The following is a 13,578-nucleotide window of genomic DNA, read 5'->3' as shown; positions in this document are numbered from 1 at the left end:
GAAAAGTCAACAAAGATATCTATTGAAACTGCATGAACAGATGGTAATTTTTTAATCACCTACAGCAGATGGCCTGTCAATCAAAGCAAAGGGTTTCTTTTAATTCATCTGACAGCTTAAGCCTGTTTCTCCATGTTTAAAGAGCAGGGGGTTTAAGAAAACATCGTATCATGACCCTTTAACAGACTTAGCCACGCTTCAAGAGTGTTTACATCTATTCCATCAAGAACATAAGAAATAGTAGGCCATCTGGCCCCTCAAGCCTGTCCCACCATTCAATAAGATCATGGCTGATCCACCCCAGGCCTCAACTCCTCTTTCATGCCAGCTCCTCAAAGCCCTCAACTCCCCAATATTTCAAAGATCTACCTATCTCCTCTTTAAATACTTTCAGTGATTTAGCCTCCACAACTCTCTGCGGTAGAGAATTGCATACATTCACTATCCTCTGAGAGAAGAAATTCCTTCGCAACTCAGTTTTAAATGAGTGTCCCCTTATTCTGTAACTATGTCCTCGAGTTTGAGATTCCCCACTAGTGGAAACATCTTCTCAACATCTACCCTGTCAAGCCCCCTCAGAATCTTGTACATTTCAATAAGATCACCACTCATTCTTCTAAGCTCTAATGAATAAATGCCTAACCTGTTTAGCCATTCTTGATAAGCCAACACCTTCACCCCAGGAATCAGCCTAGTGAATCTCTTGTGAACTGCCTCCAATGCCAGTATATCTTTTCTTAAATACAGGGACCAAAACTGTACACAGTACTCCAGGTGCGGCCTTACTAACAGCCTGTACAGTTGTAACAAGACTTCCCTATTTTTAAACTCCAACCCCCTTAGCAATACAGCCAAAATTTCATTTGCCTTCTTAATTACTTGCTGCACCTGCATGCTAACTTTTTGTATTTTATGCACAAGAACACCCAGATCCCTCTATGCTGCACTTTTTTGGAGTCTCTCACCATTTAAATAACAGTCTGCCTTTTGATTCTTCCTACCAAAGTGCATGACCTCACACTTTCCTACATTAAACCCCATCTGCCAAGTTTTTGCCCACTCACTCAACCTATTTATCCCCTTGCAGATTCCTTATGTTCTCATCACAACATGGCCTCCCATCTATTTTTGTATTGTCAGCAATTTTGCATATATCACACGGCCCCCTCCTCCAAATCATTAATATAGGGGGTAAATAATTGGGGCTCTAGGACTGATCCTTGTGGCACTCCACTGGTTAGGTCTTTCCAACCTGAAAAAGACCCATTAATCCCTCCTCTCTGTCTTCTGTATGTTAACCAATCCTCAATCCATACTAATACATTACCTCCAATATCACGAGCTCCTATCTTGTGCAATAATCTTTGATGTGGCACCTTATCGAATGCCTTCTGGAAATCCAAATACACTACAGCTACCAGTTTCCCCTTTATCAACTCTGTTTGTTATAACCTCAAAGAACGCTAGCAAATTTGTCAAACATGATTTCCTTTCACAAAACTATGTTGACTCTGTTTGATTGCGTTAAGCTTTTCTGAATGTCCTGCTATTCCTTCCTTAATAATGGACTCTAGCATTTTCCCAACAACAGATGTTAGGCTGACTGGCCTATAGTTTGCTGCTTTTTTTCTCCCTACCTTCTTGAACAGGGCGTCATATTAGCAGTTTTCCAATCCGCTGGGACCATCCCGAAATCCAGTGAGTTCTGGAATATTTCGACCAATGCCTCTGCTATCTCTGCAGCCACTTCCTTCGAGGCCTTTGGAACAGCCAAAACGGGCTCTGTTTGAACTCCACACTCAAATGGCCTTGCTGATTTCAGGTTTCCCTTCTCTGTGATTCCCACCTCACCCCTTCCCCTGATGATAAGAATGGGATTTGTTGGAAAAAGGGGTGGGACTTCCACATGCTGTTCCTACCTGCCATTTTTGGAGGTCTGGGGAGTAACCATGAATCCACAAAAATTAAACCCCTATTCACAATTTTCTACTCCTTTAGTGAATTTTCTACCCATACAGCTATTTGCCCCCTGACTCCACCTGCCCTAAGCATTGTCATGAGCTCATTATGTGGTAGCTTATCATGGGTCTTTTGTACATCCAAGAATAAGACCCCATCTGCCCATCAATTCTTACCACTAACTCTTTAAAGAATGCTGTCAGGTTAGTTAAGCATAACTTAGCCTTTTAGAAACCATGCTAATTATTTGTGAACATATCTTCTGTCTCAGGGTGCTCTTCTATGACTCCTTTTAGTACAGATCTGAGGATCTGAATTAAGTTAACTGGTCTATAGTTCCTAGGTTTTGTTCTATTTCCAATTTGGATATTGGGACATTAGCTGTCCTCAGTTTTCTGTCTCTATCGCCTCTTCTATGGAACACTTACACTTATAAACTGGCACTTCTGCTATCTCCTCCCTAATTTCCTCAAATATGTTTGGATGCATGTCATCCAGATCTGAGACTCTCTCCTCGTTCAGGTTTGCTAATTTGTCAATTGTTTTCTCCCCTTCTGTCCTAATTGCATATTCAAGATCATCTTCCAGTATCTATGGCAGAAATATTGAACAGATACTTCATCTTAGCTTTTAACTGAAGAAGCTGTGTCAGCTTCTTCAGTTAAAAGCTAAGATGAAGTATCTATTCAGTACTTCTGCCATTTCTCTGTCATGACCTGTGAGTTCACCTTGCTCAACATTCAGTGGCCCTAGACTTACTTTAATTTTCCATTCGTTATTTATCGGCAGAATTTTTAGCTGGGCGCACGCCCAACCAGCTCGAGTGTACAATCGCGTGTGAAGATGTCGGGCAAACATCCCGACGTTATCCTACACGTGCACAAAAGTCAGAAGTGTGCATGCAGACAATTAAGAGGGCCTATTAATTGAGCCCATTAAAGTTCCAACTGTCCCTGATTTTTTTTGTGGTCCATCCAACCTTACAGTTGGCAGATGGGTGATTCTGCCAGGCGGACTTTGCATTTTTGATGAAACCTCATCCAAGTGCGGCATGAGGTCTGCATTATTAAATTTAAAAAGATAAAAATGTTTGGACAGAATTGTCATTATCTATATGTTCAGGTGGCTTATTCTGATGCGTGGACCTTTTTTTCTGGATTTTAAAATCTTTATTGATTGCTTATAAATCCTTCAGCTCCAAGGCAGCTCCCTGCCTTCAGGGAGCTTGCATTCCAGTCTCCTCCGCGCCCACGCTTACGTCTGTGCCCGTCCTCCTCCCGCCCCCACCCCAGCAGCGCTGAGCATTTTAGTGCGCGTTTCACGCTGGCTGGCCTGTTAATCGGCCAGCCAGTATGAAATCGTGGTCGGGGGCCAATTGCGGTCAGCGGTCCCATTCCCCGGCGCCCGCCAAACTAAAAATCCTGCCCTATGTGTCTATAGACCTCTTTGATTTGGTTATTTCTCTTTGCCTTCCTGATGAGTTTTTTAAACTTCCCTTTTTAAATTCTTTGTATACCCTTTTCTCCATGATGCCCTCTTATTAGTTTTTTTGTTTTTGGCATTTATTAGAATACATTTCTCTTGAACTTTATTCAAATGATTCCCTACTCTTTTTTGGCTCTATTTTTCTAGCTTTTCTCCCAGTTTACCCTTTTTTCCCTGTGATCTGCTCATTTTCAATTTTTTATATTAGCCTTTGTCCTACTTTTGTGACTCTCAGTCATAATCTTGAACTTGTTATTATGTTGTGATCACTATTGCTAAGGCGCCCTCCCACTCTTGCTTCTCCTTTCTGTTCTGGTTCATTACACATTACAAGATCCAGCAGTGATTCTCTTCTTGTTGAGTTCCTCATGTACTGAGTTAGAAGGCAGTTCTGTACACAGTTTGAAAAACTCAATTCCATTTTCACCTTTCGCTAATTTTTCCTTTTTATTTGGGGGTTGTTGAAATTTCCTGTGATTACTCTTCTATGCCTGCCATTCACTTCTTTTCTCATATTCTCTTCTACTATCCGGTCATCTCTCATATGCCCCTATTGGGATAATGGATTCCTTCTTTTAGCTCAATCACCATGTATTCTGTATCTACCTTCCTGCCAGTTACATCATTGTTTTTGTAACTGCCATTATGTTATCTTTAACAATACAGCTACTCCACCTCTGCTTCTTCCTTCTCTTTCCTTCTTAAATATTTTCTATCCCCCAATATTTAGTTGCCAATCCTGTCTCCCAGTGTACCCAAGGGTAGAATTTGGCAGAGGCAATGGAAATCCTTTGCCAGGGACAAAACAGGAAGATGACCCCACTGTGGCAGGCACAAGACCTGAGGCCATATGTTACTGGCACCAGCCAATAAAGTGGCTGCCCTCAAGGTTACTGTCCTATCATGATTGACGGCCCACCCCCAAAGACTGCCTCCCAATCTGACAGCTGGCCTTAGCAGCTATTGCAGAAGCAGAAGAGGGACTGGTCACGAGGGCAGATGGCATTGCTGCTGCGGGGCTCCTTCGTTGGCCATGCAGTGGCCAAAAATGAGGTCCCCACCACACCCCCCACCATTGTAGCCCGCTGGGAGGCCTGGCAATCTCCCCCCCTTGGTGGCAAACACTTCCCACTTGGGCAAAATGTCCGTTCAGGTGAGAGGTGGCCCTTAATTGGCTGCTTAATGAGCTCAGTTGGGCTCCCAGTGGGTGGCACGTCTGCCAGCTTTCCCCCCACTGCCAAAATGGCATGGGAGTGGGAAAACATTGGACAACCCCATCAATATCCACCTCCCAACCTGCCTCCAACGAGCCTGGAAAATTCCAGACCATGTTTCAATCCTCCTACAATATTTGGATTTTCTAAATAAATCATTGTCTCCAGTTCATCCATTTTGCTTTGAACAGTTCTATACTTTGCTGCATAAACAGTTTTTTTATTATTATTTCATTCTCTTTGATTTTAATATATTTTACCTTTATGCTCTATGCCTTTATCTCTGGTCATTTGTGTTATCTTTATTACTTCCTTTAGTTTGTGCTCTACTCTATGGGTGGAATTTAATTGTGCAATGAAACATGGCGGCCAAGCCCACATAATCATGGGAGAGGTAGTGTTTCAGACTCCAAGTGGTGGAAAAGCTTCCTGTGATTAAGTCAGAGGCGGGAAGGGGCCGATACAAGAAACTTGCCCACTCATGGCGGGATGTCATTTAATGAGCCAACTGACACAATTTATCCCTGATCAAATGAAATTCAGTGGTGGTTCAGGGATTAAATGGGAATCGCACAGCTTTCCCGTGCTTCCCGAAAGCCATTGAGTAAACCCTGTTGGGTTTCAACAGCCTCATGGAGGGGGAGATGGGGGTGGGGAAGGACTCCTCATTGTCAGACACTTTGGAAACAATGGGGGTCGCTGAACACCACCCATCTGCCCTTGTCTCTGACTCCCCCTGCCTCCAACGTGACCCCTGTCTCTCTCTCACTCACCTGAGTCCATTGAATGAGGATCTCCGGTGAAATCCCTGCAGCACCTCGGGCAATAGCCACCAACCTGGCTGGCGCTACTGGCAAAGGAGAGCTGCTGGCCATCAACTGGACAGCAACTCTCAGCAGGTGGGGATTTCAGCCAGCGGGGTCCAAAATCCTGGGGAAGGCCCAAAGCTGTTGAGTTAAGTGCCTGACATGCACTTATTTTGGTTGGGTCCCTACACGGGATTGATACGTGTTTCCCACTGGTTCTCCAGCCGGTGGGCAGGGCCCATGTCAGGAACATTAAATCCAACTCTATTTTCCTGATTCTTTTTCCATTAGGTTTCCGTAATTTCTACCAGTTCCATCCACCCCTCCAACACCACCCCCTCACTCTCAATGTTCTCCCTAAGCTGTGCAGCCATGCAGCAACCCAGAAGTTCCCATGCAGGCCTTGCAAAAAGTCAGTCACTTTAGATTATCACATGTGCACATGAGCGCAGAAAAATTGAAAGGGGAGCACTTTATGCTCTCTACAAAATCAAGGAGTGTTGTTCAACCAGCACACCATCACCCCTCCACCTCCTCCCAACCCAATGTTATTACTTTAGTCTTCCTTGCAGCTCCACATATCCTTTCATCAAGACCGTGATCCCAGCCCGGTTCAGATAGAACCCATCCCAATAATACAGCTCCTTCCTGTCCTATGAAATAGAACCCCTCCTACCCACACCACTCCTGGTGGACTTTCTTCATCTGTTTGTTCCCATGCCAATTTGTACCTGGCTTAGGTAACAATCTTCACTGGAACCGCAAAAAAAAATTGCATTATATTTACTGAACTGTCATGTAAGCAACTTAAAACCCCTCTCAGAAGCTCACATTTATGTCAATATGCAAACAGAAGACCAAAGGATAGAAATTACTGTCAGTCAAGAAATTCAATTTGAAGTAAGTGCATCAATGCCTTTGTTAAAAGAGCAGTCAGTGGAATTTGGGGCGCGTAAGCATTTCTACAATAACATCCATGATAGTCATTCCTATCTTAAAGAGATACAAGTGAAAAATAATCTTTAGTAAGCAAAAACCCTGCTGCACCTCCACATAATAAAACATAAGCTGTGTCACAGGAAACATTTATAGTGGAGGCAAAATAACTCACTTTGAAAGGTATGGCAGTGTTGTAATTCTCAGGAATCTCCCATGTTAACAAAACCGATGTCTTCATAACAGCTTTAACATGAAAATTTTTTGCAAACACTGCTGAAAAAGTAAGGAGAGCGACAATTTAGATGGGACTGTTCCAACTTTCTGCTTGGACCCGTATCAGTAGTCTCAGCAGTTTAAAATATGCATTAATCACCTCTTCTACCTGCATTTTGCACAACCTGTTATCAACCTAAATTTCTGTAAATCTTAGTGACTAAAACTTACCTTTGTAAGTCATGCAGGTTTATGCAGTCTCAACGGTATGCATGTACTTCAGCACAGAAGACCCCAAAATATATTAAGACTCAAGAACGTTACCTTTCAAGTTGGTAGAAAGCAGTGAGATCTATTGTATAATCTTGTGACCCAACTCCCTAATATTGTCACCCACCTGCATCTAGGAGCACACAAATAGACAAATCCTACCTGGATCCAGTGGCAGTGTTCGGAATTGAACACTAGGGCTATATGGACCAGGACCTTTACTTGTATGAGCTCTCACTTTGATATCATAAGTGGTGTCTGGTTTTAGGTTGGTGAGCTTCAAACTTGTCTCAGGAGAAAAAACAGAGAGCTCTATTCGATTGTTTGGACTGTTGATATCTCTGTATAACACATTATATTTAGTGATAAAACCATTCCGTTCTGCCAAGACTGGTGGCTGCCAGCTCAGCTGAATAGACGAAGCTGTGGAGCTATCAGCACGTGGGGTTTGGGGAAATCCACTTGGTCGGTCTTCCGGGATTGTGATTTCTTTCACAATCTCTTCCCCGAAGCCAACTTTATTTTTTGAGGAGAGTTTGAAGACATAAGAGGTGCCTTTGTGGATGTCAGTAGCTGTGTAGTGGTCATCCCTCTCTGAAAATTCCAATGTCGTTAGCAGTTCAGAGTCTTTGCGTCCAAATTTTAAACGATAACCCAGAACTGGTCCGAAGGTTTCTACAGGAGGGTGCCACTGAATAAGAGCAGTGTTCATCTGTGTATGGCTAACGAGAAGCCTGGGTTTCCCAGGAACTGTAACAACAAAGTAAGACATAAGTTAGACTTCTTTTCTTAATATCCCCATTGGATTTGTATGTAAGAAAGATATACTTATCTCAAGTAGTTGTCAGTTCAAGACTGAGTTATGCATCACATACAAAAACCTACATATAAAGAGCTACCTCCCCAGACACACATTATCTTTTGAAAATGTCTGAGGATTCTGGTTCTGATGAAAATATAGACTGATGTGCATAGGATTAAGACAATTATCCAAAATATGTGGCAAAATGGTTTTACAAAACATATGATATCATCTTCATAGACAAGAACTGACAAAAAAAAAAATCAACGCCAATGAATAAGTCAGGAAGCTCCAAATAAGTTGAAGGGTTTACAAATATCAAACCAAGAGAAATGTTCCAACAGTTCGAATGTAATTGAACTTTTAAGACAAAATTACAATTTACTGGCATTGGGAGAAGTGCTGTTGCTTGTGACTAGCCCATGACCTGGAATCCAGTTTTTGATATTTAACTACTGTCCGACTGCATCTTAAATTTAGTAGCTGTTTAGATTAGAAATAGGGGTAGCAGTAGGTCATTCAATAAGACGGTGCTACTTACCTGCGTCAACTCCAGCTTTGAGACAATACCATAACCCTTCATTCCTTCAGTATTCAAAAATCTATCGATCACTATATTGAATATACTGAAAGACTAAGCATTCGTAGTTCTGCTGGGTAGAGAATCCCAAAACTCAACAATCCTCGGAGTGAAGAAATATATCCTCAGCTCAGTCTTAAATGCTCGGTTCCTTATTCTGAGACTGTGATCTCTCATTCTAGATTTTCGAGCTGGGGGAACGCTCTCCGTGCATCTACCCTGTCAAGTCCTATGTTTTTAAACACCAGAGAAGGAAATCTTGTGGCGCAGCAGGTGGCATCCCTGCCTCTGAGCCAGAAGTTCTCGGTTTGAGTCCCACTTCAGGACTCAGTGGCCATGAAAGGTGCATCCTTAACATAGCCAAACAGGTTAATTGTTGACCTGTAAATCCTTTCAATGTGGCAGGTGGTAAGTCGACCATTCTTAATGTGGAGTGGTGCCCATGGCAACAGACTGGCTACAAAAACAGACATAAGCATGTATTTTGTCTGCCACTTTTGTCATTAGGCTTGGGAAAACCTCTAAGTCCAAATCTAAACTCTTAAGGAATATAGGCTTGGCCTACTCAATTGCTCCATATAGGATAATCCCCTCATCTCAGGAATCATTTTAGTCCAAGTGTTCTCAACCAAAGGTCCAGGGGCCCCTAAAGGTCTGCAAGAAGGTTTCAAGGGGTTCAACAAAGTCTAGGTAAACGTAATACTCTCAGGCACTTAATTGGCTACCTTTGGGCATTCCTTGTGACTGAAATCCCTGGTGGTGTAAGTGCCGCCTGCAAAGTGCCGTTGGCAGTGGCAGGGGGAGCAATTCACCCAGCAGAGGTTCAGGATCATTGTGGGATCCTAGACCAAAGGTGAGTAAGGACAGTATGGGGATCATAGGAGAGGAGTAGCGTGGGTGGGGTGGTTTTCAGCAGTCACCCCTCTGCCCGATTCCAGGTCCCTTGATCGGGTACAGGGTACCTGATCGCAAGGGAAACCTCTCCCCAGGAGGCTGCTAGTAACCCTGACAGGGTTTGCTGGCAGCCTTCCAAAGGCATGGGAAAGTTGTGTGGCCTCCACTTAATCTGGGTAGGCTCAGGGATATGGATGTCATATGTCTAATTAATGAGCCAACTGACATCCTGCCAGTGACAGCCAGAAATCCCACGTCAGCTCCTTCTGCCCTCCGACTTAATCAAAGTTTTTCCACGGCTGGGAGACTAACACGCGGCTTCTCGCACAATTAAGTGGGATCAGCTGCCGTGTTTCCTTCTGCAACAGGCTGCTTTAAATCCACTGTATCTGAAGAAGTCAGTAATTTTAAAGTCGCGTGCAGAGATGACGAATGCACCTGGAGACAGCCAGGAGCACATGGGAATAGTCCTAGCAATTCACCTGGAGACAGTAGGGCCATGACTTCTGGCTAAGTCCCCTCTGGGGTCGGCAGAGGTGTTCAGACGAGTTGCACAAAGGCCCTCCCATTTACAGAAAGGTATAAAGCAAAATACTGCAGTAATGCATGTATGATAAAAAAACAGAGCCAACAACATCTATAGGAAGAGCTGGTAATATTTCTTAAAAAGAGGTTTGCCGATCTGATCCTTTGTTTACCCACTTGAGGTGTCCGATGATTTGCTCTTCTATGTGGCCTATCTGAAAATATGATCATCCATTTGAAGTTGGGGATCATGCTTTATTTACTGCCAGGGTGGGATATTTTTAATATACGCTGATTCTTGGGACATGGGCAATGCTGTCATGTGCCATTCCAAGTGGGTGCATGTTTATAGCATAAACGAACATGCTCTCAGGTTACTTAATATGTTCTCTCTTTTTGTAAGGTGTAATAGAGCTATTTCAGTGGGAGCAAAATATATTACAAATGACAGGAAAATCATTAAGTTCACAGAATAAGTTGTTAATTTTTAATTTGACCATCAGTTTCAAAACAAGAGCATTGCATTAAGGGAAGTATATTTTTCCTTAGGTAAGACCACCAAAACTGTACACATACTCTAAGTGCAGTCGCACGAATGCCATATACAATTGTAGACTTCTTTACTCTGGTATTCCAGGCCCTTTGTAATTGAGGCTAGCATACCACTTGCTTTTCCTGAGGTGAGGAGATTGTCCCGAAAGGAGAGGCTGGGTAAAGTAGGCTATATTCCCTGAGATTTAGAAGAATAAGAGATGATCTCATGGAAACGTGTAAAATTATTGACACAGTAGATGCTGGATGTTTCACCTGGCTGGGGAGTCGAGACCCAGGGATCACAGTTTCAGAATAAGGGGCTAACTGTTTAGAACCGAGATGAAAGAAAGTTGCTTCACTTCATAAGGTTCTGTATACTCAGGTGTTGGTAAATTCAAGACAGACATTAATAGAGTTTTGGATACTAAGTAAATTAAGGGACATGAAGACAGTGCAGAAATGTGGAAATAAGGTAGAAGATCAGTTAAGGCCTTACTGGATGGCAGGGCAGACTCCACGGGCTGAATGGTTTATTCCTGTTCCTATCTGTTATGTGAACAGCTTTCATATTTAGGTCTCACCAATAACTGCAACATGATAAATTTACTGAAGCAATATTTCATAACCGGCATAAATCATATGATATAGACTGGTGAGTAAACCATTTAAGTACCATCTTTAACATAATTAAAGAACTCCCTAGCACGAATTAACATAAAAATAAGTATTCATCTACTAATAGCACCAATATTAATTTCTAGGCTTTAAAATTTGCATTGCTACTTACTTACCACTTTTTAAAACTTTCTTAAGGATTCTAGTAACCCTATTTGATCACTTGTCCCCAAGTCTCTTATCCTCCCGTCCCCACCCTGGCAGCGCTGAGGGTCTTAGCACGTTTTTCACGCTGGCTGGCCGATAATTGGCCAGCCAGCCTGAAATAGTGGTCGGAGCCCGATCTCGGGCAGCAGTCGGACTCATGGCCATTCCTGGTCTACCCGCCGCGCCCACCTGATGAGGGGAATATCCTCCCCTGTAATAAAAAAGATTGCCTCCTTTCAGCAACACACAAACAATTCTCATTCCAAACAATTAGTTCAGAATATTTATTTAGTGTCCTACACAGAAAAAAAAAACTGTTTGTATACATATTAATTTTGATGTTCACACTTCATAGCTGTTGTTTGAAAATGCCCTACTGCCTATTATACATTGGGTATTTTAATTAAGTTAAAGAGCTGGAAATTCACAATTCCATGCTGCATCTCTGTTCTGTTCTAATACAGGCACTTAATTTGTCAGCAAGAGTACTCATTCCCCAATTATCATAACATTGCTGTGTTGCAACCTGGATATTGTAGGTCCAGAGAGCAGGATGAGAACTACAGCCCTGTTCCCTTAAACACATCATACACACATTGAGGGGCTCCACTGCAGCCAGAAACCCTCAGCACCCAAATTTGAAAGTGGTGGTATGTATACAATGTAAATAACCAGAAATAAGAGGTTTGGGGACAAGAGACCAAACAGGATTACTAGAATCTTAAGAAAGTTTAAAAAGTGATAAGTAATTAGCTTTGCAAATTTTAAAGCCTAGAAATTAATATTTTCATTATGAGTAGATGAATACTTATTTGTCTGTTAATTAGTGCTAGGGAGTTCTTTAATGATGTTAAAGATGGTACATAAATGGTTGCATCACCAATTTGAAACTCAAAACTACACGGAGGCAACTTTCTGGAGCTATTTCCAATTTTGAAGCGACCAATTTTAAAGTTAACTGTTCTTTTTTTTTTCAGACCTATGTGATCTGTTACTCTATACACGTTATCAGTGGTTGTACAGAATATCCCGAGTGAAAAAGCAAAATGATGCTTGGAAATTAAATGAAGCAATTGAGTGATTTAATTTCTAATTTGAGGGGGTGCATCCCAGTTACTTCACAAATGTTATTGGTGGAAATTTTAGCCATTCCAGGTCACTGCTGGCTGGGCTCCTTTTAGATTTTGTTGGTCTGACCTGAAGAGATTGGGTTTTGTGTTGCCAAAAGCCTTCTACCTAGCCAAGTAACAACTAAGGATGTTAATCCAGCTCCTGTCAGTGGAAAACTATGAGGAGTTGAGCAGAGCAGCGAATTTGTATATTCAGATTTTGAATGACTGATTTATGGATCATGACAACTGACCCCAGAGGGAGAATTTTCCCCATGCCGGGCGGGGCATGTGGAAACTGGCGCTGACTGTGCTGCCATTTTACACAGGCAAGCCAATTAAGGCCCGCCCAGTGTGTTTCGCGGCTCCCAGGGACAGTGGGAGTGGGTGGGCAGCGGCTGATCGGCAATTGCTGCCGGGTCGAATGGCGTGTACATTGGCCAGGCTGCAGCCGCTCTAAGGCTGCTGTACATGGCCAGAGGTCGGGGCCAAGGCACATCGAGGCTGGCCACGCAGAAGGGTAGGGTAGGTGGTCACTGTGCGCCCAGGTTTTCAGACGAGTGTCTTGCTGCCCTCCTCGAGGAGCTGGCAGCATGGCGGGAGATGCTCGTCCCTGAGAATGGGAGGAGGAGAACACCCAATTTGACCAAGCGTGCTTGGGAGAAGGTATCGGAGGTTGTGAGCTCCCACAACATGGTGCAGTGCTCATGGATCCAGTGCCGCAAATGCTTCAATAACCTGCTGCGCACGGGAAGCCTGAGTAGCATGTTGGCATCGTTCCTTTCACCTATCATGTAAGCTTCTCCCTCCCCGGCACCCCATCCACGTCTGAGTGGCCTGAGTGCAATGAGTCATTGAGTGAATGTGTCCTTAGCTGGGCAGCCCAGCAGATATTCCCTATGCATTTGTCAGCCTGAGAGGGTTGTGGTGAGATGGGCTCTGCACCCGCAGCATGTGGCGGACTGACACCCATAGAACCATAGAAAAGTTACAGCACAGATGGAAGCCATTTGGCCCATCTTGTCCAAGCCAGCCTGAGGACACTCAAGTGCCCTTTCTAATCCCACCTTCCTGCACCTGGCCCATAGCCCTGCAGCTTACAGCACTTAAGGTGCAGATCCAGGTACTTTTTAAAAAGAGTTGAGTTTCCGCCTCTACCACCAACTTGGGTAGCAAATTCCAGACACCCACTACCTTCTGCGTAAAAATGTTCTTCCTCATGTCCCCCCTACACCTTCTGCCACTTATCTTGAATTGTCCACCAAGGGAAATAATTTTATCCTGTCCACTTTATCTATTTCCCTAATAATTTTGTACACCTCTATCAAGTCACCTCTCAGCCTTCTTTGTTCTAAGGAAAATAACCCCAACCTATCCAATCTCTCCTCATAGCTACACTTTTCTAACCCTGGCAACATTCTTGTAA

The 13,578-nt window shown here is 43.3% G+C and overlaps 1 protein-coding gene across 12 annotated transcripts in view; it reads right to left on the bottom strand.

Annotated features, from left to right (window-relative positions):
• The window catches only part of LOC121276898 (receptor-type tyrosine-protein phosphatase delta), a 612,167-nt gene that overhangs the window by 130,802 nt on the left and 467,787 nt on the right, over positions 1-13,578 (bottom strand). For 6 of the 12 annotated variants that reach the window (XM_041185518.1, XM_041185525.1, XM_041185522.1 and 3 more), the window contains 2 exons: positions 7,049-7,636; positions 6,576-6,676 (listed from right to left, as the gene is read on the bottom strand). In XM_041185518.1, coding sequence (XP_041041452.1) covers positions 6,576-6,676; positions 7,049-7,636 — 689 coding nt within the window. The remainder of the gene's footprint in view (positions 1-6,575; positions 6,677-7,048; positions 7,637-13,578) is intronic. The other 6 variants (XM_041185519.1, XM_041185526.1, XM_041185521.1 and 3 more) reach the window with 1 other exon arrangement.

This window comes from Carcharodon carcharias, chromosome 4 (genome assembly GCF_017639515.1).
Source record: "Carcharodon carcharias isolate sCarCar2 chromosome 4, sCarCar2.pri, whole genome shotgun sequence".
NCBI lineage: Eukaryota > Metazoa > Chordata > Chondrichthyes > Lamniformes > Lamnidae > Carcharodon > Carcharodon carcharias.
Note: the sequence above shows the minus strand (reverse complement) of the source record. Positions and strands in the feature narration are given on the sequence as shown.